The sequence below is a fragment of the Lathyrus oleraceus genome, chromosome 5, assembly GCF_024323335.1.
Source record: "Lathyrus oleraceus cultivar Zhongwan6 chromosome 5, CAAS_Psat_ZW6_1.0, whole genome shotgun sequence".
NCBI lineage: Eukaryota > Viridiplantae > Streptophyta > Magnoliopsida > Fabales > Fabaceae > Lathyrus > Lathyrus oleraceus.
The window spans coordinates 116,319,615-116,343,092 of record NC_066583.1 but is presented as its reverse complement, the minus strand read 5'-3'; the positions used below and the strand labels follow the sequence as shown (position 1 = coordinate 116,343,092).

At 32.3% G+C, this 23,478-nt stretch overlaps 4 protein-coding genes and 1 pseudogene across 5 annotated transcripts; 1 reads left to right on the top strand and 4 right to left on the bottom strand.

Moving 5' to 3' along the window:
- Window positions 1-2,402: 2,402 nt before the first annotated feature.
- On the bottom strand, window positions 2,403-8,538 carry LOC127079129 (uncharacterized; annotated as a pseudogene).
- Window positions 8,539-9,719: 1,181 nt separating this feature from the next.
- On the bottom strand, window positions 9,720-11,783 carry LOC127085163 (uncharacterized). The gene is made up of 8 exons (XM_051025727.1): window positions 11,424-11,783; window positions 11,249-11,342; window positions 10,997-11,135; window positions 10,757-10,914; window positions 10,551-10,671; window positions 10,297-10,467; window positions 10,130-10,189; window positions 9,720-10,035 (listed from the first exon to the last, which is right to left on the bottom strand). The coding sequence occupies exons 3-8, from the start codon at window positions 11,006-11,008 to the stop codon at window positions 9,877-9,879; spliced, it is 681 nt and encodes a 226-aa protein (XP_050881684.1). The 5' UTR covers window positions 11,009-11,135; window positions 11,249-11,342; window positions 11,424-11,783; the 3' UTR covers window positions 9,720-9,876.
- On the bottom strand, window positions 11,146-12,152 carry LOC127079128 (uncharacterized). The gene is made up of 4 exons (XM_051019552.1): window positions 11,885-12,152; window positions 11,708-11,798; window positions 11,424-11,551; window positions 11,146-11,342 (listed from the first exon to the last, which is right to left on the bottom strand). Exons 1-4 carry the CDS (start codon window positions 12,150-12,152, stop codon window positions 11,146-11,148), a joined length of 684 nt encoding a protein of 227 aa, XP_050875509.1.
- Window positions 12,153-15,733: 3,581 nt separating this feature from the next.
- Window positions 15,734-21,434, top strand: LOC127088135 (protein WEAK CHLOROPLAST MOVEMENT UNDER BLUE LIGHT 1). Of its 2 annotated transcripts, none has more exons than XM_051029054.1 (4): window positions 15,734-15,881; window positions 16,183-16,299; window positions 17,045-18,227; window positions 19,234-21,434. In XM_051029054.1, exons 3-4 carry the CDS (start codon window positions 17,064-17,066, stop codon window positions 21,085-21,087), a joined length of 3,018 nt encoding a protein of 1,005 aa, XP_050885011.1. In that variant the 5' UTR covers window positions 15,734-15,881; window positions 16,183-16,299; window positions 17,045-17,063; the 3' UTR covers window positions 21,088-21,434. The 2 variants fall into 2 exon arrangements, with proteins under 2 accessions (XP_050885011.1, XP_050885010.1); XM_051029053.1 differs by lacking the exon at window positions 15,734-15,881 and adding an exon at window positions 15,889-16,063.
- Window positions 21,435-21,711: 277 nt separating this feature from the next.
- On the bottom strand, window positions 21,712-23,423 carry LOC127088137 (photosystem I chlorophyll a/b-binding protein 5, chloroplastic). The gene is made up of 6 exons (XM_051029056.1): window positions 23,020-23,423; window positions 22,782-22,914; window positions 22,548-22,660; window positions 22,332-22,436; window positions 22,119-22,207; window positions 21,712-22,028 (listed from the first exon to the last, which is right to left on the bottom strand). The coding sequence occupies exons 1-6, from the start codon at window positions 23,238-23,240 to the stop codon at window positions 21,886-21,888; spliced, it is 804 nt and encodes a 267-aa protein (XP_050885013.1). The 5' UTR covers window positions 23,241-23,423; the 3' UTR covers window positions 21,712-21,885.
- Between the last annotated feature and the right edge of the window lie 55 nt (window positions 23,424-23,478).

The following is a 23,478-nucleotide window of genomic DNA, read 5'->3' as shown; positions in this document are numbered from 1 at the left end:
TATGTGCATATTTAACCAGAGAAATTTTGACCTAACTAGGAAATGGTGAATGGGGAGCCATTATTTGTTATGGATGAATCAAATGTGTTGTCATCCCCCTCTTTTAATTTAGTGTGCTTCTACCTAGTGTAACTTCAATGAATAAGTAAACTTCATGATTCATGTTTGGTTGTGGACATTTAATTTGCTTTACTTGCCTTGTTGTGTTTCCAAGAGCAAGAGAATCGAAGGAATTTGTTTAACATATGAAGTTGGTGAACTATTAGAAGGATAAGATTAGGGTATCACCTGGAAAGTGTGGTTGTGGTTGGTTATGTGGTGACGCCGACATCTCATCGTTCTACAAGCCATTGATTTGATGAAGATGTTTTTTTGGAAATGGTTTATGTCTTGGTTTCTTTAGTAAATTGGTCAACAAAAACAAAAAATAGATTGGAGGTGACTAAATTTTCTAGGTTTGATGAATGATTGAGTTGGAAAAGATGAATATGAATGAGAAGTTGAAAAAGATATAATGATAGATTAAAAAAATATTTTATTCATTAATTATATCAAGGATTTAATTGAAATGCACTGACAGTGTAAAGATATTTTACACTATCAGTTAATTACAATCATTGATTTGTTAAAGAAATTTGACTTTTATTATAGATTTGTCAAAATTTTGATTTGTTTTTTTTTACTTAAATATATTTTTGATCTTTGTAATTTGTTTGTTTTAAATAATTTATTCCTTATTGAAAATCCAATGATTTTGATTCTTAATTATGATGATTTTTACATTTTTGTGATCCCCTCTATTTTTGCATAAATGGGTAGAATAAAAAAATTATTTTTAATTAATTGGTAATGATGATTAGAATATTCTATTATTTAATATATTTTTAAATAATTTAATATTTAATAATAGTTTTAATTAAATTAATATTTAATAATTTTAATCAAATTTTTGTAACTAATTAATTAAAATATTAATAATATATTAATTTACTTAGAATATCAATCCAACACCAATGGACAACATGTCATGTATATATGATCTATATAAACACTTGCATTATTAGTAAAACAATCAATGTGAGACAAAGTAAAATGGTTGGGGTGAGACTTCAGAGTCTAGAATACACAGGTTTTGTGCTTGCCTTCATCAAAGTCTTGATCATAACTAGTCTGGATGTTCACTTTCAGAGATGATGACTTGATGTAGACAAATTCCCTTGAAGCATTATCTTTAGAATTACAGATGAAGCTTGTTCAGAAGATACAGAGTCATTCCTTTAAAGTAGAGTTTGCTTGCTTCAAATTATTCCAGTCTTTAGAGCTTTGTTGATCTTTGTATTTCACGTAGGCTTGGGTTTAACATCTGAAAGACTTGAGTAGACTCATTAGAGTCTGAAAGCTTGATTCTAATCCTTTAGATTCATAACAACTTTGTTTCCCTTTAATGATTCTTCTGAGTGATTAACTTGATTAATATCAAAGTTAATGTCTTTTGATCATGAAGAATAGAGTTTACTACACTTGATATACAATAAGAGGTGTAATCAAAATACAAAACATAAAAACTCTTAAGACTTAAGGATTTATAGAATGTTCAAAGATAAGAAATCCTAAGTTAAACTTGTGCTTATGTTTTGATAAAATAACTAGTGGGATACCCGTGCTATCGCACGGGTTCCGTCGGGATTTATATTATATGATTGTCACTATTACTTTTCAAATTTATATATATTTATTAAGTTCATTAATATTTATATAATTAAAAATATATTGCATAAACAATTTTTTTATAAAATATGCGAGCGAACATTTTTTTGTTGTCAAATTAATGAATCATTTAATATGTGAGAAACATTTGTGTGAAAATGTTGGATAAAATAAAAGGGCAGATTTATATAGCTATTCTGGACAAATAGCATAGTAAACTTTAGTTCGAAAAGTATTTTGGATCTTAAAACTAAAATGAATTTAAAACTAAAATAAATTGAAATTTGAAACATTCTTAAATAAAAAAAACAATAGAAATTTCAACCATAGTCCAATTATTCAAAGTAAAAAAATTGCTATCAAAAGTTAACAAACAACTGTGTCTTTGGCCGAATGAGGATCAAGTAGTCTCATTCAATTGAATTGTGTGTGACCACATGATGGCTAGCATGCCTGCATGACAAACAAATACAATTCATGAGTTTAAGTGAATGTCTCATAAGATGAAAAGTAAAATAACATTAGAAGCATAAAGCATTAGAAGGATGTTCATACAAAAGAACCATTTGACTCATATACAGTAAGCATGATAATTTATTTAATTTCATATAGTCGAGGTAAGCAAAAAAGTTATTGAATAAAGTAGAAAGTAATTAAATTATTGTCAAAATATAATAAGATAAAAAGCTTACCGGTTAACCAAGTGCTTCGAAGACCTCCTTGTACACAACATTTGTAGTAGTCGAACACGGTGAATTGTCCTTGTCATGGATTAGGATTTTTAGCCCACTTTTGCTCTTAACTCGTGAAATAGCAACATACAAATGACCATGACTAAATACTGGAGTAGGCAAGTACAATCCAACACTATCAAGTGATTGACCTTGGGATTTATTAATTGTCATTGCATAGGAGACAATTATTGGAAATTGTCTCCGAATCAACTTAAATGGCCAAGGTGAATCAGACGGTGACATAGACATTCTTGGAATGTAAAAAATGTTACCTATGTTCTTTCCAGACATGATCTTTGCCTCTATGACATGATTTGCTAACCTTGTAACAATTAATCTTGTTCCATTGCACAGTCCATCAACCTGGTCCAAATTTCTCATTAGCATAATAGGTGTACCAACCTTCAATTTGATCTTATGATTTGGAATTCCTGATGTTCTTAATTTACTAAGAAATTCAGGAGTTAAAACTTCATAAGATTCATTATAAGTTGTGTCTGTTCTATCAATTGAATCGAAACTCAAATACTCTTTCTCTTCCCCTGAAATATTCGTTCATAAAACAAAACATAAAACATTATTAAAAATAATTGCTATAGTGTATTATTTTATGTTTAGAAAAGATAAAAGCTAACTAACATTTACCTGGTTTCAGATCCAATATGTAATGATTGATTCTATCCACAACTTCAATGGTTGAGGCAAGAATGGCTTTTCCTTGTAAGAACGTAACATCTTGAAATTTTTCCAACAAATTCGGATATGTGTAATCAACGATAGCCCTTATTGGATCTTCAAAATTTGAAATTAATAATTCTTTTGGAATTTCTATATCAGCCAATCCATCATTTGGTTCAGAAATCTTACCATCACCAACTTGCAATATCCATTTTGAGAATTTTGCTAGTTCATCAGAACTTGTATTATCCCTTCCATGTCGAAGTCTCATATTCTTTGTGAGCTTTAGAACCTGACAATATTCCCAAACATAGGATGAGCTAATAGATGCATGGACAATATCAGAACGACTTGCTCTAGGAACAACTGGAAGAATCTGTCGGAAATCTCCTCCGAAAACAACAACCTTTCCACCAAAAATTGCATTTTGGAAACCCTTTTTGCTCATGACATCTTTTAGGGTTTTATCCAATGCCTCAAAGCAGTGCCTATGAGACATAGGTGCTTCATCCCATATTATGACATCGGTGGCTTCAAGTAGTTGTGAATGATCAGTGTCTTTGTCGATATTGCAAGTTGAGTTGTCAAGTGTTGGCACGGGTATTTTGAACTTTGAATGTGCGGTTCTTCCACCTGGCAATAATAATGATGTTATCCCACTTGAAGAAACAGTAAGAACAATTTTTTTCTATGAACGAAGGGCCCTTGATAGTGTTCTCCACATGAAAGTTTTGCCGGTTCCTCCGTAACCATTTAAAAAAAACACACCTCCTCTTTTTTTGTTGACAGCATCCATGATGGTATGATATATTGCAAGTTGTTCATCTTTAAATTATCAAGTTATAATTATAAGTAGAAAAAATATAAGAGATTTTTAAATTCTTAATAAAAATAAAATATGTCACCTGTAAGTGCATGAAAAAGCTCTTCGAAATTCTTTTGCTCTTTCTCAGCATTGTAATCAAGTTCGTCGTAAATCAGCCGGTTGCCAACATGCTTTGTGACATAGCTATCCGGATATGGCATACATGTAAATTCATGTAAACTTCTTCTATTTGATTGCATCATATTTTCAATCTCAATGAGTGTCAAATTCTTTAACTCAGTGTCTGATAGTTGCAATTCTGTCAACATTTTATAAGCAGTTATATAGTAACAATTTGAATATATATCATAAAATACATATACAACCTGAAAGTGTATATCTAATATTATTACAAAAATTTCAACGGATAGCATTAGATAAGTAGTTAGATTCAGCTTAGAAACATTATTCTAAAATTTGAAGATCAAATTCAACACAAAATTGTATTTTAATTAGTTAGGAATATGAATGCATATAATGTTCCTGTAAGGAACAACATACTTACAAAATGTAGGATATATATGAATTGTTAGGTAATATTTAACAAATAGGTATTGTATGTATCTTAATCATGTCTGCCATTAGTTACTTAATAGTTAACATATAATGTATGATGTAATATTAATCAAATTCTGTTTACACTTAGTTTTATGATGCGCAGAGCTAATTAATTAATATAAAACATATGGGTCAACACAAATTCATATATGAAAGATATAAAATATTTTGATAATTAGTAAAGACATTCTCTATAAAATAAAATAAGTTAAATAAATATTCATACTATTGCATATAGTGCAGACCAAAACTATTTCTTCAAAGGAAAAACAAATAATGGAAATTTACCTCTTCTATTAGTATTCTGTCTCTGTTGATATAAAATACCGTCAGATAAAGTCCTCCAGGTTTGTTCCCAAACATGACGTGGCCTATTCACTGTACCGGATAGCAACATCGTAACAAATAACTTTCTCAAAAAATGTCCAGAACCCCAATCTTTTGCTTCATTTATCGCTGCAACATATTCATTGTCATCGTTAAGAAATCCCATATGGAAGCATGCATCCCTAAAGCTATCCTGAACCTTTCCATCAACGAATTTTATATCTTCATAGCAAGTAGGGCCCTTGACAACTGTCAGCATCATTCTCAAATAATACAACTCACCGGTACTTGGAGGAACCCAAATTAGGCGGCCAATAGTATGACCCCTTTTTCGTGGTCTCCACCGTCTATATCTTCTATCATATACAAACTTCGTCAGAAATTGAGAGTAAGTTAAATTTTGTGCCTCAAAGTATATTTTGTTTGCTTCCATCCACGCCGTAAACATTGATTCTTTCACACTTGGTTTGTCAAGCACCTCATCAATCAATTCATAATCAGTATAGTAAACAGAATTATCTCCCTCAAGATGGAAGTACAACCTCTCAACTGCTGGTGACCTACCATGAATAGGAAATGAAAAAATCCTCCAACACGCTTCACTTGGTGAGACATATCTACAATCAAGATATTGCTTGATTTCATCAACATTTCTTATGACCGAAGTTCCATCAGATTTAGTTTGGACAACCGCAACAGTAATTCTATCATAACCTTTGTTAATATACTTGAATAAGTACTTAATAGAAGTACTCTGATTACACCACTCCATATTGACGTGTGCTTGATATTTTTTCAACAAATATGGATTATAAGGAACTACATACCTGTTATCAAGTTGAACTTGTTTTTTCATAACCGTATTACCGGTTTCTCTTCTTCGGTACATAGGATATCCATCTTGATCAACAATGGTCTAGGGCTGAAACTTTTTGGGAAAGTATTTTGAGCACTTTCCATCTTTCATGCAGGGTGAAGACCTGTTTGCTATACCACGTGGACCATGGATCATATGTGTCTTTACCAAATCATATAGTGGCTTATCATCTTGTTCAGTTGGTATCTCTGCTGAAATGATCTTGTCTATATCATCTGGAGTTGGATACTTGCTGGAGGGATGCAAGAATAGAAGGATATGGGAATGTGGTAAACCCCGCTTTTGAAATTCAATTGTGTATATATCTGCAATAAAATGAGTTTATCATTAAATATTCGGATAATACGTATATCATTAGATAAAATAATTAGAATTAAAACTTACATGCAACAACTCTCCCTAACACATGCTTTTTTGTTAGATCACACAACAACTCATCAAACTTAATCTTGAAGACTCTAGAAATGATATCCGGACAATCTTGAGAATTCAAGTTATTTTTGGCAACCAATCTCTGAATTTCAGGCCAGTTAGGATTGCAAGTAAATGTGATAAAAAGATCCGGAAAACCAAAGTGACTACAAATAGCCATGCCATCAAAATAAAGTTGTTCCATGAACCTTCGACTTCCAACATAAGTCGACGGTAAAACGACTCTTTTACCTTTGTTGGAACCTTGAGTGTTGGCATTTTGTTCTCCATCATTCAAATTGCCATATTTAGAAACACGCAACCTTTTTTGATGTTTTCTTATATAATTTAATCTTTGGGACTCCATCATCGTAAATCCATCAACCAAGAATTGTTGAAACAACCTTCTTGACAGTAATAGTGTTTGTGCTTCATTATTCCTAGATTGAATCCTAAAAGCAAGCCATTCTCTAATTGTAAGCTTATTCCTCTTCATTGGTTTTTTTGAATTAGTTTCCCTAAGAAGAACGCCAACTCTAAATCCATCTTCACCGTAAGGAAACAACAGTGGATACTGGTATGACAAATAACTTGGATGAAACTCACTTATTCTTTTCAGTTGTCCACTCTGTCTCTCAAGAAGAATATCTCTTTTATGACCTGTATCAACATCACCAACGATAAGTGCGGCGACCTCTGAAACAGTTGGATGGTTGTAGATCCTGCCGTCTGTTGATCTGTCAGAGATTAATTTCAACTTAAGATCAGGTAAACTGCAATTTTTCAATCTATCTACTGCCATCCTAAAAGACTTAGCATGTGTGTTGAACTTATCCAACATAAGCTTCAATCTTTTAACAGTATCTAGAATAATATAGGGGTTGTTCCTGCATATTGATTTTCCAAAGGTTAGTCTATTCAAAATCTATTAATAGTATACTGTGATGGCATATTTTTTAGAATTATGAAATTTTTAATCATGAAGTAAATCGTATGAAGAATATAAACTCACCCTATTGCTTCAATTCTATTCTGAACCTCATTGACGGTGTCGAAAATGTACAGTTGAGCAAACTTTGGAGATTCTCCAGGTAAAGGAAGCATGCTCCCAATCCGATGGCAGACTTGTCCATGTATTCTTAGATTAGGTGGTCCCCTTCCATCTTGAAATCTGTTGTCGACCTTCATACCCGATGATGTAAAAGCAAATATCATGTTGTACAATCGACAATATTGCTGATAATTTATACTTTCGCTTTCGCTATTATCAAACAATAAACGCCGAAGTAATAATGGTGGTGTTTTCAAAAGTGGCAAAACAACTTTTCCGTTTCCGCAACATAGTTGGAACTTAGGAACTGAACAATTCTTTCCTTTCTTCGTTTTTTCTTGATACCACATAAGTGCTCCACAATGTGTGCACTCAACCGTAGGATCACCAATATCAGAATAATCTATTTAAAAGAAAAGTTTTTGAATATTATAATGCATTTATTAAATTTGCTAAGTCTGTTAAATGAAAAGTTATAAGTAAAACAAATGTTATAGTTAAACATACCAATATTGCAAGAATCAATTGATGAGGAATTGTATTGAAAGGCTTCGTCATCATCAAGACTGGAACTGGAATCATAATTTCCATCTGCAACATTAAATTTGCAAGAGCTGTCACTGATAGAATCATCAGTGGATGTATCATCAACAGAGTTATGCATAGCAATGTTAAAATTTGGAACAGAATTGAAAGTAGATGCATCATGTACAGGAGAATTGGGTGTGGATGAAGAAGAGGGATCATGATTCTCATTGGCAAAATAATTTAAAAGTTTCACACTCATGGATTGAATAGCACCCACATTCAGTTGTTTTTTGGATTTGTAAGCAGAAGTACTTGGTTGCGCACTCATGTTCAAGTTTCTTGCATTAGAATGTGGAGAAGTTATATTGGAAGGTGGTGTTACTAAATGAGTAAATGATGGAGTATTGATCCTGAAACAACTTGGAGAATTCTTGTTAAAGTTCTCATCATGAGATTGTGAGATTCTTCTTTGCAGAATTTGTTTTCTCCTTTCCCGTGCAAAAGCCGCAACCTGTTTTGTAGAGACACTTTCAAAATTCTTCATTGAAATACCACTGCCTGTTGCAATTCCAGGAGAATGTGAAAACATATTTCTTTCATTAAGAACAGTTGAAGTTATATTAGACAGTGGTGTTCTGATGATTGGCCTCGATGGAGCGTAGTACATCTGAGAAGCTTCATAGTGGTTATAAAAGTTATCTATGTTTCGGAGTTTTTTCGATCTTCTATCTTTAAGAATTTGCTTCCTTTTACGTCGTGCCAAAGCTGCAATTTCTTTATTGGAGTTAGCAGGTGGTTCCATTTCGTTGGAGAATTGTAGTGAATGTAGATGATGATATCAGATTATCTTAAGAAGAATAGAAACCATGTTAGAATATAACAAAAGTTGGAAATCTTTATGTTTGGGTGGTAGCCATTCTAACAGGAACAAAGCTTCTACCTATAACATGCCGCAAGAACAATTAGAGTAAAAGTCATGAACCTAAAAGCTAATAGTCATGCAAGTTTTAATGTTCTTTTTTTAAAAAATTAGTCTTATAAATTAAATCATATAGTAGTATATTCATACAGTAAAAGAAAATGGTTTAAAATATCATTTGGTATTGGTTTAATAATTAGTTTTTGTTACATTAATAATTGGTAAGCCTATTCAATATATTATGTGGTATTGGTTTTCTAATTATATATATAAGACATTATTATAATATAGAGTTATGATTAATGGTACATAGGTAGACTAAAAGACACACTTAAAAAGTAAAAAAAGCATGCATAACTCATTATAATCTTAGCATTGTAAAACGCAGAAGCATTGGAAAACATGAAAAGTTTTTGTGTGCATTAGAAGTAATATTGACACATGCAAAACCTTATAGTGACACTTATTTTATATTCTCATCATTCAATACTACAACGTAGCTACACTACCTATAAGACACATTGTAATATCACATCAAACTTTCACTTTTTACAAACAATAGGCTAATCTACTTTAAATATCCAATAGAAGATTTAAAGACTAAGCAAATAAGATAAAAAATATATACTCCCTCTGACCTTATAAAAAAAATTAATTACTTATAAAAAAAATTATTTTAAAATTTGCTAAAGTATAAAGAATATTTAAAAATATGTAAAGTTATACTAAAAATTTTAATTACTTATAAAAAAAATTATTTTAAAATTTGCTAAAGTATAAAGAATATTTTAAAATATGTAAAGTTATACTAAAAAATTTGCTAAAGTTCAAACGGATGAAAATGACATTTTTTAATATCCTAGCCATAGAAAAAATAATAATTTATTACTCTGTAGTTTTATAGACTATTAAATGTTGTTACAATATAATACTGTTACAACAGTGCTTCAATTATAAAACTTGATCCTAAAATGTGTCTCACATAAGAGATATATTATTTCCATGATGAGAATCAGGATTTAATCCAAACAACTATAACATTATTTCTGATATATTTGTTTGAAGAACCAAAAACATCATAATTGAAACGCATAAGATAGACAAAAAATCAACTTCCAAATAGTTTGGATTGTCTTGAAACATTTGTCGATTTAAAACTAAAATATAACAAAATCAAAACTATGAAATTCCATGAAATATTACAAATAACTCAATCATCATCTATCGACCATCTTCCTTTTTTACAGGTTTCATCGTCTTCGTAGAGGAAAGTTGAACACTTTCAACATCTTCTGACGCTTCAGGATTTATACGTTTACAGGGGGTCATCACAGAATTCGCAGCATTGGGGTCGAAATCAGCAGATACAGATAAAGGTTCCTGAAAATCATGTGTGTCTTCAATTAGATATTGAAAGCAGGAATATATGACAACTAATTCGATATAAAATATTAAAATATAAAATATAACTTACCGATAAACTCTTCATATCATCTTGTGAGGAAGACAATGAAATTGGAATTTTCGATACATCCTGCAGAGAGATAATGGAATTATTAGGGTATTTTTGTTAACTCAAATCAAAATCAAGTTACAAATCAATGAGATTGAAACATTTGCCAATAATATGTTAATACATACCTCATGAGACTTGAAGGTGTCCTTAACTTTCTTACGTGAATCTTCATCGTCTTTAAAGCTAATAACCGAAAGACGATTAAATTTCGGTTGAAAAACAGCTCTAATTGCCAACTCCTTCTTCAACATAGCATCAAGACCAAAAGGGAATTCTAACGGATTGTCTTCACCGGCCTAAATTTCAGCAAAAAATATACATATTAACAAAATATATTATTAGCAATTTCTTGTACAACATTTGAAGACACTCATATTACCTCCACTAATTCATTTTTCATCTGTAGAGCAGATTTTCCAATTAACTTGAAACAGTCACTATCCCAAAAGACGAAATGGGACTTGAATTTACCATCAACTCCCAACACTTCAAGCTTGTACCTATATATAAATCCCATTTAAATAGATTGAACCCAATTTATAACTCCCATTGAAACAGTTTCATAACACAACGACGAATGAATACCTTGGCACGGGTTCAGAACTTATGTGATTTGCATAGCACTTAAGTTTGCCATCTTTTACAGCGACGCTCTTGGTACATTCGGCACAACCATCGTAATACCAACCGGAATTACCAACTTCAAACTTCTCCAACTTCGCTATGGTGACACATGTTGTTTCCTGTAAAATGAATTTTCACTTATATTATATAAATAACATAAAGATTAAGAACAGATTAAAGTTTCATGTGCAGCCTGCATACTTGTTTAAGCATCGCGATCTCAGCCAAACTAATGACTTCGGCCTTCCATATAAATTTATCAAAATCGGAATACTGTGAGGTTTGAGTTGTTTCAACTTGCAAACTTGATGAAGAAAGCTTTGGCAGTTCAGCATTTAGGCTGCGAGTCATTATATAAAAGAATCAATATAGAGTAAAATTCTATCACCATGTACGACATTGTACGAAAAAATCATAAGGGAAATTTGATACGCCAAGATGTTTGTGAAATACCTATCCTTCAGCTTCTTAATTTCAACATTACTAATATCATTAATGATCAGCTTTGTGCCACTCCAAGCATTGGATACATTTAAAGGAAAACCTCCTTCAACGGCAACTAAATATCAGCATAATGAAGCAAATACATTGGGTATTTAAATTATCAACAGAACACGATAATGTTTACCTTGTGCAGCCTTTATCCTTGCGTTTTGTAATAGAACAACAATGTTCACATCTTCCCCATGGTTCTTGTAGTATTCATAAAATTGCAATGCAAAATTACCCCATAGTGTACACTGCACGACAATTTTGCTACCAATAAAAAAAGCAAAGATGTTGTGGTTCAATTACACCACAACAAACAAAAGCAAAACACTTTATGATTTTTAACAGAATGGAAACCAACAAAAAGGAAACGAATACAATGTAAATAGTTTTTTGAGTATACGAACTCAAATGTTTTCATACCTCATGTCAGTGATCATAAACACAAACTTGCTTTTGTTGTTATCTGAGTTTATCTGAGTCTGCAGAATTTCAGTAACTCCTCTAACTACGTCTTCAAAAGTTTGATTAACAATGTAAGCATACATACAAGATAATCCAAATAAAATAGGTGAATAATATATATAAATATCAACGTACCAACCAATACATTAGGCTGGAATTTTCCATCAGCAATGGACGCCAAACCAAGAATGTTGAAATAATCTATAGGAATCTCCGGGAGCTCCGTTTTCTTAACATAAGTTGAACCACAAAATACCAACTTGTATCCATGAGTAGTAGACTTAAAGGAGAAATCGTTGTTTGAGACTTTAAAGTTCTGCATGATATATGAAGCTCCTACGGCAAGATCGCCCACATATTTCGACACCAGATGGGATGGTACAATTGCTTGTATCATATCCATCTTTTAATCATAAAAAATAAAAATGTGCCAAATTTGTTTCGGATAATCATTAACTATATAGAAATAAGTACGAAAATTAAAACATAAACAACTAACAGTGAAAATAATACCTTAGAATCAACCAAAATTAGTTCAAGGTGTTCTTTGTTTGACGAACTTCTCACAGTCTAGAGATGTCTACAACGAACAACAATCTTCCACAAATCTTTAGAATCGTTATTGTCCATCACGGATTCAATCGGTCGCGCCATCGTTGATGTAAATTCTGAAAAAATCTGAAACCTAATTAGTAGGTTACAATACGTTCAAAAAATAGAAGAAACATGATTATCAATGAAATTGTGGAAAGGTTATGGAGTTTACCGAATGGAAAAGTTGAAAGAGGAAAAAGAAAGAATTTGTGAATGAGTGACGAAAATAGGTTTTCAATTTGTGAATGAATTGAAAGGGGAAACAGAAAGATATCATGAATGAGTTGAAAGGGGAAGAAGAATGAATTTGTAAAGCCATGGTGTAGATAGGGTTTTCTAATTCCCAAAACAATTATAAATGAAACTCAATTTTCCAAATTGAATTATAAATGAAACTCAATTTTCCAAATTGAATTGGAATTCAAAGAGGCATAAAATGAATTGGTGTTTGCGTATCCCAAAGCGTTCCTCGTGTATCCCATTTTGTATTTTGCATAAACCATATATGTGAGAATAAACTAAGAAATGACACCTCAGCAAAATTAATTGCCAAATCTCTAATAGTTCAGGAATTTTGAAAAAGTCAGTAATGCCCTTTTGTTTTAGTTAAAAATAGATTTGATCAAAAGGGTAAATTAGAGAGTAATTAGGGATTGTTTTTATTAGTTAGATACTCCCTCCGTTCCTTTATAAGTGTCACTTTCTTACAAAAAATTTGTTTCTTTTTAATTGTCACTTACAAAGTTCAAGGTAGTATTAATTGCAATTTTGTCAAAATTACCTCTAGATAATGATTGCAGAGAGAGAAAAAATAAAATGAATGTAATAAATAATTAAGGGTATTATAGGTAAAAGAAGAATTATTGTTTGAAAGTAACAATAATGATTAGCTTCCTTGGTATGTTTAAAAAGTCAAAATATGACACTTAAAAAGGAACGGGGGGAGTATTAGATATTAGATACCTCGTTGAATGACAATTGATTTGTTTTCAATGTATATTCTATTAAATCACACTTTTTTAAAAATACTTTAATAATTTAAAATTTAGTATTCCCTCCGTTTCTTTTAAAGTTTGTTTTTAAGTCTCACTTTCTTAAAAAAAATTGTTCTTTTTTAATTATCATTTGCAAAGTTCAAAATAGTGTTAACGACACTTTTGTCAAAATTACCATAGATAATTATTACAGAGAGAGAAGAAGTAAAATGAATATAATAAATAGTTAAAGGTATTATAGGTAAAATAAGAATTATTATTTGAAAAGTAACATTAATGATTAATTTTTTTTTATATATATATATATATATATATGTAAAAAAAATGACATTTAAAAAGGAATCGAAGAGTAGTTTTTTCCTTATAAAACTTATATTGTCATATTTTCAATGTATATTCATCATACTCTAATACTACCTCCGTTTTTTATTATAAGTTGCTTTGAGAATATATTTTCTACCTTAATATAAATTATTTTATAACATCAATAAATTATTGATGTTATTTTTCTATTATATTCTTAAATATTTATTATTCTTTTTTTTAATTATGTTAATTTATTTTACTAGTAATAAATAATAATTTTGTAAAATCTTTTTTTATATTATAATTATTATATTTTTTAATATATATATAAAATTAAAAACGATATATAATAAAAATGGAGAAAATAATATTAGTAATATTATGAATAAATAAGGTTGATGGTGTATGAAAAGCCTACTAAAGTTGATGGAGAATTGTGTCTGTGTGGTTGGAGCCGCTTTCCACTTTTCACGCCCCGTTCAACGTAACACTAACTTATATAGAAGATTCGAGATCACAAATTTCAATAACTGATAAGTGAATAATACTAATAATAGAGGGGCCACAGTTCCGCATCTAACGGATGAGAAAGCGTGCCAGTCCACTCAGTTGGACTCATTTTCAACTATTTGACTCAACCACAGAATCACGAACTCCACTTCGTCCTCCCGTTCATACCTTCATAACATGCAATCAATGGAAACCATGCCGTTATTATGTCTCGATTACTACAGTACTACGTTAAATAACTTTAATTACTAATTCTTTATTAATCATCAGTTAACTCTGCATTAGTGTCGGTATCATGTGGGAGTACTCATTTAGACGCTCCCACATATGCTTCTCAACTCACTTTATGCATATGCTTTCATTTTTATACTAAAATCAAAACCCAATTATTCTAGCCGCACACTTTTCTTTTACAACATTTGTAGTACTCCATCTCAAGTATCCATTTTGGGTGTGTTTTCTATTTTTATTTATTTATTTATTTATTTATTTTAACTAGTTAAAATTATTAGAGAAATTAAAATTTAATAAAAAACAATTTATATTGATAATATAGAATAAAATTATTTTTATCAAAAAAAAAATACAAACAATACTTATCGAAAGCGTGCATGTAAAAAAACATTACGGCAAAATAAAATTGCGGAGTCAAATAAAGTAAATTAGAAAATAATAATAATAATAATCGATAAGAGGAAAAGAAACAATATTAAAAAAATAATTTATTGGAGTTAAATAGTTGAATATAATGGATTTTTTATTATTATTATTATAAAAGTTAATAAATTTTAACAAATTAATAAATAAAAATTTATATAAAAAAGCTTTAAAAGTTTATTAATTTTTAAATACCAAAAACTTCTTTACGTGAATGAATAATAAGAATTTAAAATTTATAAAATCTATGTCTAAATTATTTATTTAGAGTTTAATATTTGATAATAAAATTTATTTGTTTTTATATATTAATATAAATAAGTTATTGATATTTATAAATTAATATTTTTTTAAAAAATTTACAAATTTTTTAAAAATTAAAAAACTGTATTGTAGTATTATTTATTTATAATGAAATACCAACACAAATTCAAGTTACATTTTTACAAATTTACATGCATGCATTTTAACTTTTTTTGTTAAAAGATGTTTTTAGAGGGAAAACATCTAATATTAGTAAAGAAAATATTGCAATATTCTTTAAACAGGCTATATTTTATATTAAGTATAATTTTAGTATTTTATTTTTACCTCCATTTTAAAATTAATCAGTTTTGACCCGTATTTCATATTTGTAGAAGTTGTAAGAAAATTTTATTTTTTTCTTCATTTAAATATTAATCAATTTGACTCATTTTTCTTATTTCTAGAAGTTATATTTTTTTATTCATTTAAAATGAATCAATTTTGACTCATTTTCATATTTCTAGAAGCTGTAATAAAATAGTAATTCAAATGAATTAATTATTTACACAAGGATTTAATTGAAATATCAGTGTAAAATTTTACACTATAAATTAATCTTAAACATTGAATATGAAAATAAATTTGATCTTTATTTAAAATCTATAAAATAATGTAAATAGAAAAATCTACTAAATAATTACACTTTGATGTTTCTTACAATAATTTAAATTAATGTTGAGCATGATTTTCGGGAATTGAGATTTGATTTGAGAGAAAAAGAAAAGTATGAAACAGAGATGGATCTAATCTCTGCGTTTGATGAGGTAGGCTCCACTAACTCTTTCTCCGTCTTTTTCTCTCTTCTAATTTTATCTCTATCTTTTTCCACCTCCATTTCTTTTCAAACAACCTAATTTTAATTTTCACTATTACTATCAATCTATAATCCTCTCTTTTCAATTTTTCCGCTTAATCTCGTTCCTAATTAATTCCTTAATCTAATCAGGTTTCTTTTTCTTTCAACGCTCTTTCTTTTTTCTTCTTCTTCTTTCAATTTGTTTCTTATGATTGGAGCTTGATTTTGAATTATTGAAGGTGAATTTGACATTTTTTTTGTTCTTATAGGGAATGAAACAGAGTTTGTCAATATTCTTTGAATAGCATTTTCCTCTATTGATGAATTTTTTGAGCACTCAACAGTGTAGTAACGTTAACGATTGAAGGTTTTTGTCTACAAAAAAGGTTAGCCACTATTGAGTTCAGATTGTGTAATTAGAGATATGCAGTTTTTAATCTGGATTTTGAGCTTTGTTTCTATGGATCAATCATCAGGAACTGTTATAAGTGCAGTTACTTGTGGTTGGACTTTGGGGGAAAAAAAGCTTTTGTAATGAAATTTCTGTGTTTGTGGAAGGTTTGAAATCGAGAGCTTGAAATTGTGGTACCGGGGATGATTTCATTGCAATTAGTAATATTGCACAAAATTATAGAGAAATATAACTTATATTATGTGATCAAAATTGCGGTTGTGATGTGGTAATTGGGGTCATAAAAACCTTGACATTGCAACTACGGTGCAGCCGTTGATCATGATTTAAAATCGAAAATTATTAATAATAGGATGTTGTTTAACCATTCACATTCAGTTTTGAGTTAATCTATTTGTGAAATTAGAATTTTCCATGCAAAGTCCCGGTCTATCCTCCAAACACTATTTCAGGTCATTGGGTTACACCTTGAAATAGTTTCATTCAACTGCTAAATTGAAGGAATATTTCTCTAAAGAAAAATACCTAACTGGTATATACAATTTAATTCTCCATTTTTTGTTTTTTTCTTGGCAGAAGTTGTTCCTCTTAAATATGAAATTTGTGCATTGTAATTTTTAATTTAACTATGATTGTATTTCTGAAAAGCCTAAATTGGATGTGATTCTCTTTATTTTGCTATTGTAGTAAACTGATTTTCATCCTTAAATGATCTTTAGATTTTAGCAGCTCCTTATAATGGAGGATGTTCAAGACAAGTTACTCTCAGACTCCTCTACAAAAATTGCTGAAGAGACACCACTGGCAGGACATGTTGAAGACACGTTGCCCTCTGAATCTTCTTCAAAAATGACTCAAGAGACACATATGGAAGAACACTTTGAAAACAAGCTACCCTCTGACTCCTCTACAAAAGTTGCTGAAGAGACACCACTTGCAGAACTAGTTGAAGACATGTTGCCCTCTGAATCTTCTTCAAAAACTACTGAAGAGACGCGTATGGAAGAACACGTTGAAGAGATGTTGCCCTCTGAATCTTCTTCAAAAACTACTGAAGAGACACGTATGGAAGAACACGTTGAAGACAAGCTACTCTCTGACTCCTCTACCAAAATTGCTGAAGAGACACCACTGGCAGGACATGATGAAGACATGTTGCCCTCTGAATTTTCTTCAAAAAATGCTGAAGAGGTACATATGGAAGACCGCGTTGACGACAAGCTACCCTCTGAATCCTCTTCAAAAATTTCTGAAGAGACGCCAGTGGCACAACATGTTGAAGACAATCTACTCTTTAATTACTCTACAAATAATACTGAGACACCACTTACGGAGCCCTCTGAAGAAAATACTGTAGTGATAAACCCACCATATAATCAATCTTCCACAGAAATTCCAATTCCACTTAGTAATGGTGAAGTGAATTCTGGCTCTCACATGACAGTGAATGAGTCCCCTGAGTTATCAGTGCTGCCAAATGCTTCTGATGGTCACACTATAATACCAGACGAGGATGTTTCTGTAGCTAATTCAGCTTCAATTCCAAATGATAAGGTCGATCTAACAGAAAGAAGCGGTCAGGTAACATTGGTTGAAGATTCTGAACCAGGTGCTACAGAAGATCTCTCTGACAGGCATGAATTGCAGGTCGATGTTACGAATGCTGCTTCTGATAATGAGATTAGACTTTCTGCTTCTTCTTCTGAAACAAATGATTTTTTAACTGATCACAATCAAGTAAAGATGGCCGTTGGAGCAGTGGACTCGTCCACTCAAACCAAGCTGGTTAATGTAAAAAGAGGCCTTATTGATACCACACCTCCATTTGAATCTGTCAAGGAAGCTGTTTCTAAGTTTGGAGGAATTGTGGATTGGAAGGCTCATAGAATCCAGACTGTGGAGGTATATTTGTCTTAATTATTTTTGTGTGATCATTATTTTCAATTTACATTCTTCACATTTGTTGCATAAAATTTCAAATCCAATTGCTTTTATTGCTTTTCAAGGAGGGAATTATGTTTACTATTGTGGTTGCTTCTTAAAGTTTATACGATATCTATTGGAAAATAGTCTTCACTTCAGTATCAATTTGGTTATCAGTGGTAATTGCTGTAGTTATGCTACAACTGCAATACTGATAGGTTAATAGGATTGCTTTGGTGGCTGTTTGCATGTTGGTGTGTTGATAATAATGATGTGAGATCATTTGTCAACCTAAGTCACATTATAGGGTTAAGTGGTAGTCACACATTATGAAGCATGCACACATATAGCATAAAGGAGACACTGTTATTTGCTGTAGATTCTGTCAACGCAATTTATGTAGCATATCAACAGAGTTGCCTTTACATAAGCTGTATGTATCAGAATTAATTATCCTGCCATTTTCATGCTAGATCTTAAGATACCAACTGTCTTTTCTTTATACAACAGTACACGTTTTTTATATTAACTTTTATCTTATACAAACTGTCCTTTTTTATATACAACAGTACATGTATTATTCTATTAACTTTTTTTAGGAGCAAGTGTATACTATCTCAAATCTATGAAATCGGGATATGTAGACCTGTTATTTTGGGATATCAGTGCCCGTATGTCTGTTGCATTACATTAAGTTGGAATTATTAATGCTCTGATCTGTTTTGAGTGTTAAACATGGTAAAGTTCTTTTGCTTATAAACTGTGTGATTTCTCCTTGCTTAAACATTCATTTTGGACTGAAACCAATTAGAAAGTTAATTACAGATACTTTCCCCCCAATGTTGATGCTTTCAATTCTGATGTAATAAAACATTATTTTCTGTGTGCTTCCTTTCACTGAGGATAAATTATTTCTACTTTGACCTTGCATGATTTTTCTGCTGGAACTGTAGTGAACTTTTTTTATTTTTCTCTGAATACGCAGAGGCGCACTCTAGTTGAGCAGGAACTTGATAAAGCAAATGAGGAGATCCCAGAATACAAAAAACAAGCAGAGGTGGCTGAACAGACAAAAGTTCAAGTACTAAAGGAGCTGGACAGCACGAAGCGACTTATAGAAGAGTTAAAGCTAAACCTAGAGAGGGCACAAACCGAGGAGCATCAGGCAAGACAGGACTCGGAACTTGCAAAGCTTAGAGTGGAAGAGATGGAGCAAGGTATTGCGGACGAGTCTAGTGTTGCAGCCAAGGCACAACTTGAGGTTGCTAAAGCTAGGTATTCAGCAGCCATTACAGATTTAGCAGCTGTGAAAGAGGAGCTAGAAGCATTGCGTAAGGAGTATGCTTCCTTAGTGACTGATAGAGATGAAGCTATTAAGAAAGCCGAGGAGGCAGTTACAGCATCCAAGGAAGTAGAGAAGTCAGTGGAAGATTTAACTATTGAATTAATCGCCACAAAAGAGTCATTGGAAACTGCTCATGCCGCACACTTGGAAGCAGAGGAACATAGAATAGGAACAGTCATGGCAAGAGATCAAGATTCTCTCAATTGGGAAAAGGAACTTAAACAGGCAGAAGAGGAGCTCCAGAGAATCAATGGGCAAATGTTGTCTGTAAAGGATCTCAAATCCAAACTAGAAACAGCCTCTGGTTTGCTGCTTGATTTGAAAGCTAAATTAACTGCTTATATGGAATCAAAGTTAAAGGAAGAAAGTGATGAAGAGCTTTCACAAGGAGGCCTAGAAGAACCAGGAAAGAAGACACGCACTGAAATACAAGCAGCTGTGGAATCAGCCAGAAAGGAACTTGAGGAGGTAAAACTTAACATAGATAAAGCAAATACGGAGGTTATTTGCTTGAAGCTAGCTGCTACATCTTTAAAAGCAGAGCTGGAACAAGAAAAATCAACTCTTGCCTCCATCAGGCAAAGAGAAGGAATGGCCTCTATTGCAGTTGCATCTCTAGAAGCTGAGTTGGACAAGACTAGATCAGAAATAGCTTTGGTACAGATGAAGGAGAAAGAAGCCAAAGAGCAAATGGCCGAACTTCCAAAGAAGCTACAACTAACAGCTGAAGAGGCTAATCAGGCCAACTTGCTTGCTCAAGCAGCTCGTGAAGAACTGCAGAAAGTAAATGCAGAAGCAGAACAGGCCAAGGCTGGAGTAAGTACCTTGGAAAGCAGGTTACTTGCTGCTCAAAAGGAGATAGAGGCTGCAAAGGCTTCTGAAAAGTTGGCAATAGCAGCAATTAAAGCATTGCAAGAGAGTGAGTCAAATAGAAGCAAAAATGAAGTGGACCCTTCCAGCGGGGTAACACTTTCTTTGGATGAGTACTATGAGCTTAGCAAACGAGCTCACGAGGCAGAAGAGCGAGCCAATATGAGGGTTGCAGCTGCTAATTCTGATGTTGAGAAAGCTAAGAACTCTGAATTAAAATCCTTTGAGAAGTTGGATGAAGTAAATAGAGAGATAGCTGCTAGAAGGGAATCCTTGAAGATGGCAATGGAAAAAGCTGAGAAGGCAAAGGAAGGTAAATTAGGTGTAGAACAAGAACTTAGAAAGTGGAGGGCTGAAAATGAGCAACGGAGAAAGGCTGGCGAGTCTGGCCAAGGAATGCTTGACCAGAACAAAAGCCCTAGAGCTAGTTTTGAGGGGAGCAAGGAAGCAAACAATTTTGACCGGTCCCGAAACCCATCAAGTCCGAAAGCTGATATGCACGCAGAAAATGATGAAGCTGGATCATCACCGGAATCAAAACATGGAAAAAAGAAGAAATCTATGTTCCCACGAGTTTTGATGTTCTTTGCTAGAAGAAAAAAACATTCACACAAGTCAGGGTAATCACAACTTGAAATTATATGCATTGTTATGTTGCAGATATCTCACCTCTCATCCTGTTGGAGATCTCAGTGACTTGAAATGCTGGACTACACAAAGTTCTGTCGAGCCTATTTATGGTGATAGCTTTGTGTATGCTTTGATTGGATCATAATCTCACTTGATGGATGGTATATGGTTGACTGGTAAGTGTTTTATGAGGACTTGAAGTTCATTGTGTTGGGATAAGAGAAAATAAGATGATTTTATATTGTGTATAGTCTTCAGTTATACTGAACCTCGGCTTCTGTAAAGATTTGTTTTGAGATTCGATTGAATGAAAGAAAAAAAATTCAGTTTGTGATTTGAAACACTTTGAATGGCATGGTGTGTGCTTATTTGAAACTCTATTTTGATTGATACTAGGAAGAATTCATTATTTGAAAATTGATTGATTCACAAGGTGAGACAATTGTGGACCTTTGATGCCCACATTTTTAAATAATTAATTTATCAACTTTAACATGCATTGCATAGTAAGAACGTTACCCGAGTGATTAAGCATAGTGAGTCTAATATGTCATACAAGCTTACTTAATTGATTAATAATTTATCCAAGGTGAACTAAGTATTATGATGTAGGAAAAATTATTAGTTAAATGAGTTTGATATTTATTTAATATAGGAACTGTAACGAAAACTTGAAAGTGAAAACATTTTAGGAACCGGAATTGGAGTCATTTCCCCAAAGCTAAAAGAAATAATATGGTTTTATGGATCAATCCAAGTTCCATATAACTAGTACATGTATTTGTGTCAGAACTAAGAACTAGAACTTGCAAGGGTCTGAATAATAGTTTTATGCCATGGATTGGAGAGATGCTCCACAAGGTTTTCAATTGGTCCAACATGAGTCACTGAAGCTTGTACAAAGATGCCAAGTATTGCCACCATTGCAAGTCGTCCTGTAACCAGAATATTTATAACCATGAAAACAAGCTTTGGGGTATTATATATTAACCGACAAAAAGCGAAATAACAGAGGAAAAGTTTACCATTCTTGATCTCTTTAAGCTTCAAGCCATGAGCATTTTTACTGTCTTTAGCTAGACCAAGAGGGTTTAGCAGAGGACCCCCAGGGTACCTGTTTGTTGGAACAAGATTATATACCTCAACTAGTGTACAATAGTGAAAGAAAAAACATAATCAGATTCAAAAGTGCGAGTGTGTGTGTGTTGTGAGCGTGCTGCCGTTGGAAATGGAAATACCCTGGCTCTAAGCCTTCCAGTGAAGCTTCCAATCCAAAGAAGGAACCTTCTTTAGCTTGAGATCCAGGACTTACAAAATCCATGTACCTTCTTGTTTCAGCATACCTGTGTGCAAGTGATAAAAATGAAGAAATTACACATCCTATAAAGGATAATGAAAACATGAAAACCTCAATTCGGCAAGCAGAAGTCGGAAGCCTGTGACAAAAATTCTACCCCATCCAAAGTAGTTGAACAGCGACAAGCGTCCCTGTGTTCGCAAACTCGTATTTTACTGCACCAGCTTCAAACCAAACTGGTATGGTACTAACTCCTGCGAGACGAAGTAGCTGCACAGATTTACAGCAAGTTCAGAATGAAATGTTCATCTGGAACAAGTTTCTCTTCATATAATATTTTTTACTGACATTATCAAATGAAATAAGTTATGTTATGAGTTATGTGACTCACATCTGTGACTAGAATTCCCAATACCCCAAGCATTGCAAACCGAGAATGAACCAATTCTGCTTGCACAAACCACTTTAAGCTTTCAGGATCCTCTCCAAGCCCAAGTGGGTCGAACCCAAAATCTCCGGCCAAACTGAAAACATTGCCTTTAATGTTATTATATTACTTGAAAAGATAAGCTAGCACTGGCATTATAAGATGAGTTTAGGTACCAAAATGCAGAGGTGCAAGAGCTTACGTTCCATCAAGATAAGTTGGAGGGTCAAGTCCAGGAAGCCACGTCGGTCGCTGTTGTGTCGCTGTACAAATTTGCTTATAACGTGGTGTGACTCCTGTTCCTGCACCAGCAGGCCTGAGCCAGTAGTGCCCTGCTGTCGAAGATTTACCAACGGAATTGATGTTGATTAAAGTATGTCTCTGAAAATGGAAGCTTCTTGCTATTGCTGCAAGTGCAACCATTGTTTCTCAAATTATCCGTTCCTATTCTAGGACGACAAATCAATTGTTCAAAATTGCTACTCTTTCACAACCACATATTATTGTTGTTTTAGTTAGAAAAAACATGTGGCCCACTTATCCAATGAGGTCAGATGGTTGGATGATAAACGTCTAGCCTCCACGTACATTTCAGTTTTTGCAGACCTTTTAAAATTCATATTCATATAAAGTATCTTAAAAGCACAAGCATAGAGTAGAA

What these genes read in the sequence shown, in the direction of transcription:
- LOC127079128 (XM_051019552.1), bottom strand. Translation starts at nt 12,152, where the DNA reads ATGGATATGATACAAGCAATTGTACCATCCCATCTGGTGTCGAAATAT. An exon ending in CCAGCCTAATGTATTGGTTG is followed by an intron (nt 11,799 to 11,884) that starts GTACGTTGATAT and finishes AAACTTTTGAAG; the next exon opens with ACGTAGTTAGAGGAGTTACT. An exon ending in AAGGATAAAGGCTGCACAAG is followed by an intron (nt 11,343 to 11,423) that starts GTAAACATTATC and finishes TTGCCGTTGAAG; the next exon opens with GAGGTTTTCCTTTAAATGTA.
- LOC127085163 (XM_051025727.1), bottom strand. An exon ending in AGTTCTGAACCCGTGCCAAG is followed by an intron (nt 10,672 to 10,756) that starts GTATTCATTCGT and finishes ATTTATATATAG; the next exon opens with GTACAAGCTTGAAGTGTTGG. An exon ending in ACACCTTCAAGTCTCATGAG is followed by an intron (nt 10,190 to 10,296) that starts GTATGTATTAAC and finishes ATCTCTCTGCAG; the next exon opens with GATGTATCGAAAATTCCAAT.
- LOC127088135 (XM_051029054.1), top strand. Translation starts at nt 17,064, where the DNA reads ATGGAGGATGTTCAAGACAAGTTACTCTCAGACTCCTCTACAAAAATT. An exon ending in ATAGAATCCAGACTGTGGAG is followed by an intron (nt 18,228 to 19,233) that starts GTATATTTGTCT and finishes CTGAATACGCAG; the next exon opens with AGGCGCACTCTAGTTGAGCA.
- LOC127088137 (XM_051029056.1), bottom strand. Translation starts at nt 23,240, where the DNA reads ATGGTTGCACTTGCAGCAATAGCAAGAAGCTTCCATTTTCAGAGACAT. An exon ending in GTTCAACTACTTTGGATGGG is followed by an intron (nt 22,437 to 22,547) that starts GTAGAATTTTTG and finishes ACTTGCACACAG; the next exon opens with GTATGCTGAAACAAGAAGGT. An exon ending in CTGGAAGGCTTAGAGCCAGG is followed by an intron (nt 22,208 to 22,331) that starts GTATTTCCATTT and finishes TCCAACAAACAG; the next exon opens with GTACCCTGGGGGTCCTCTGC.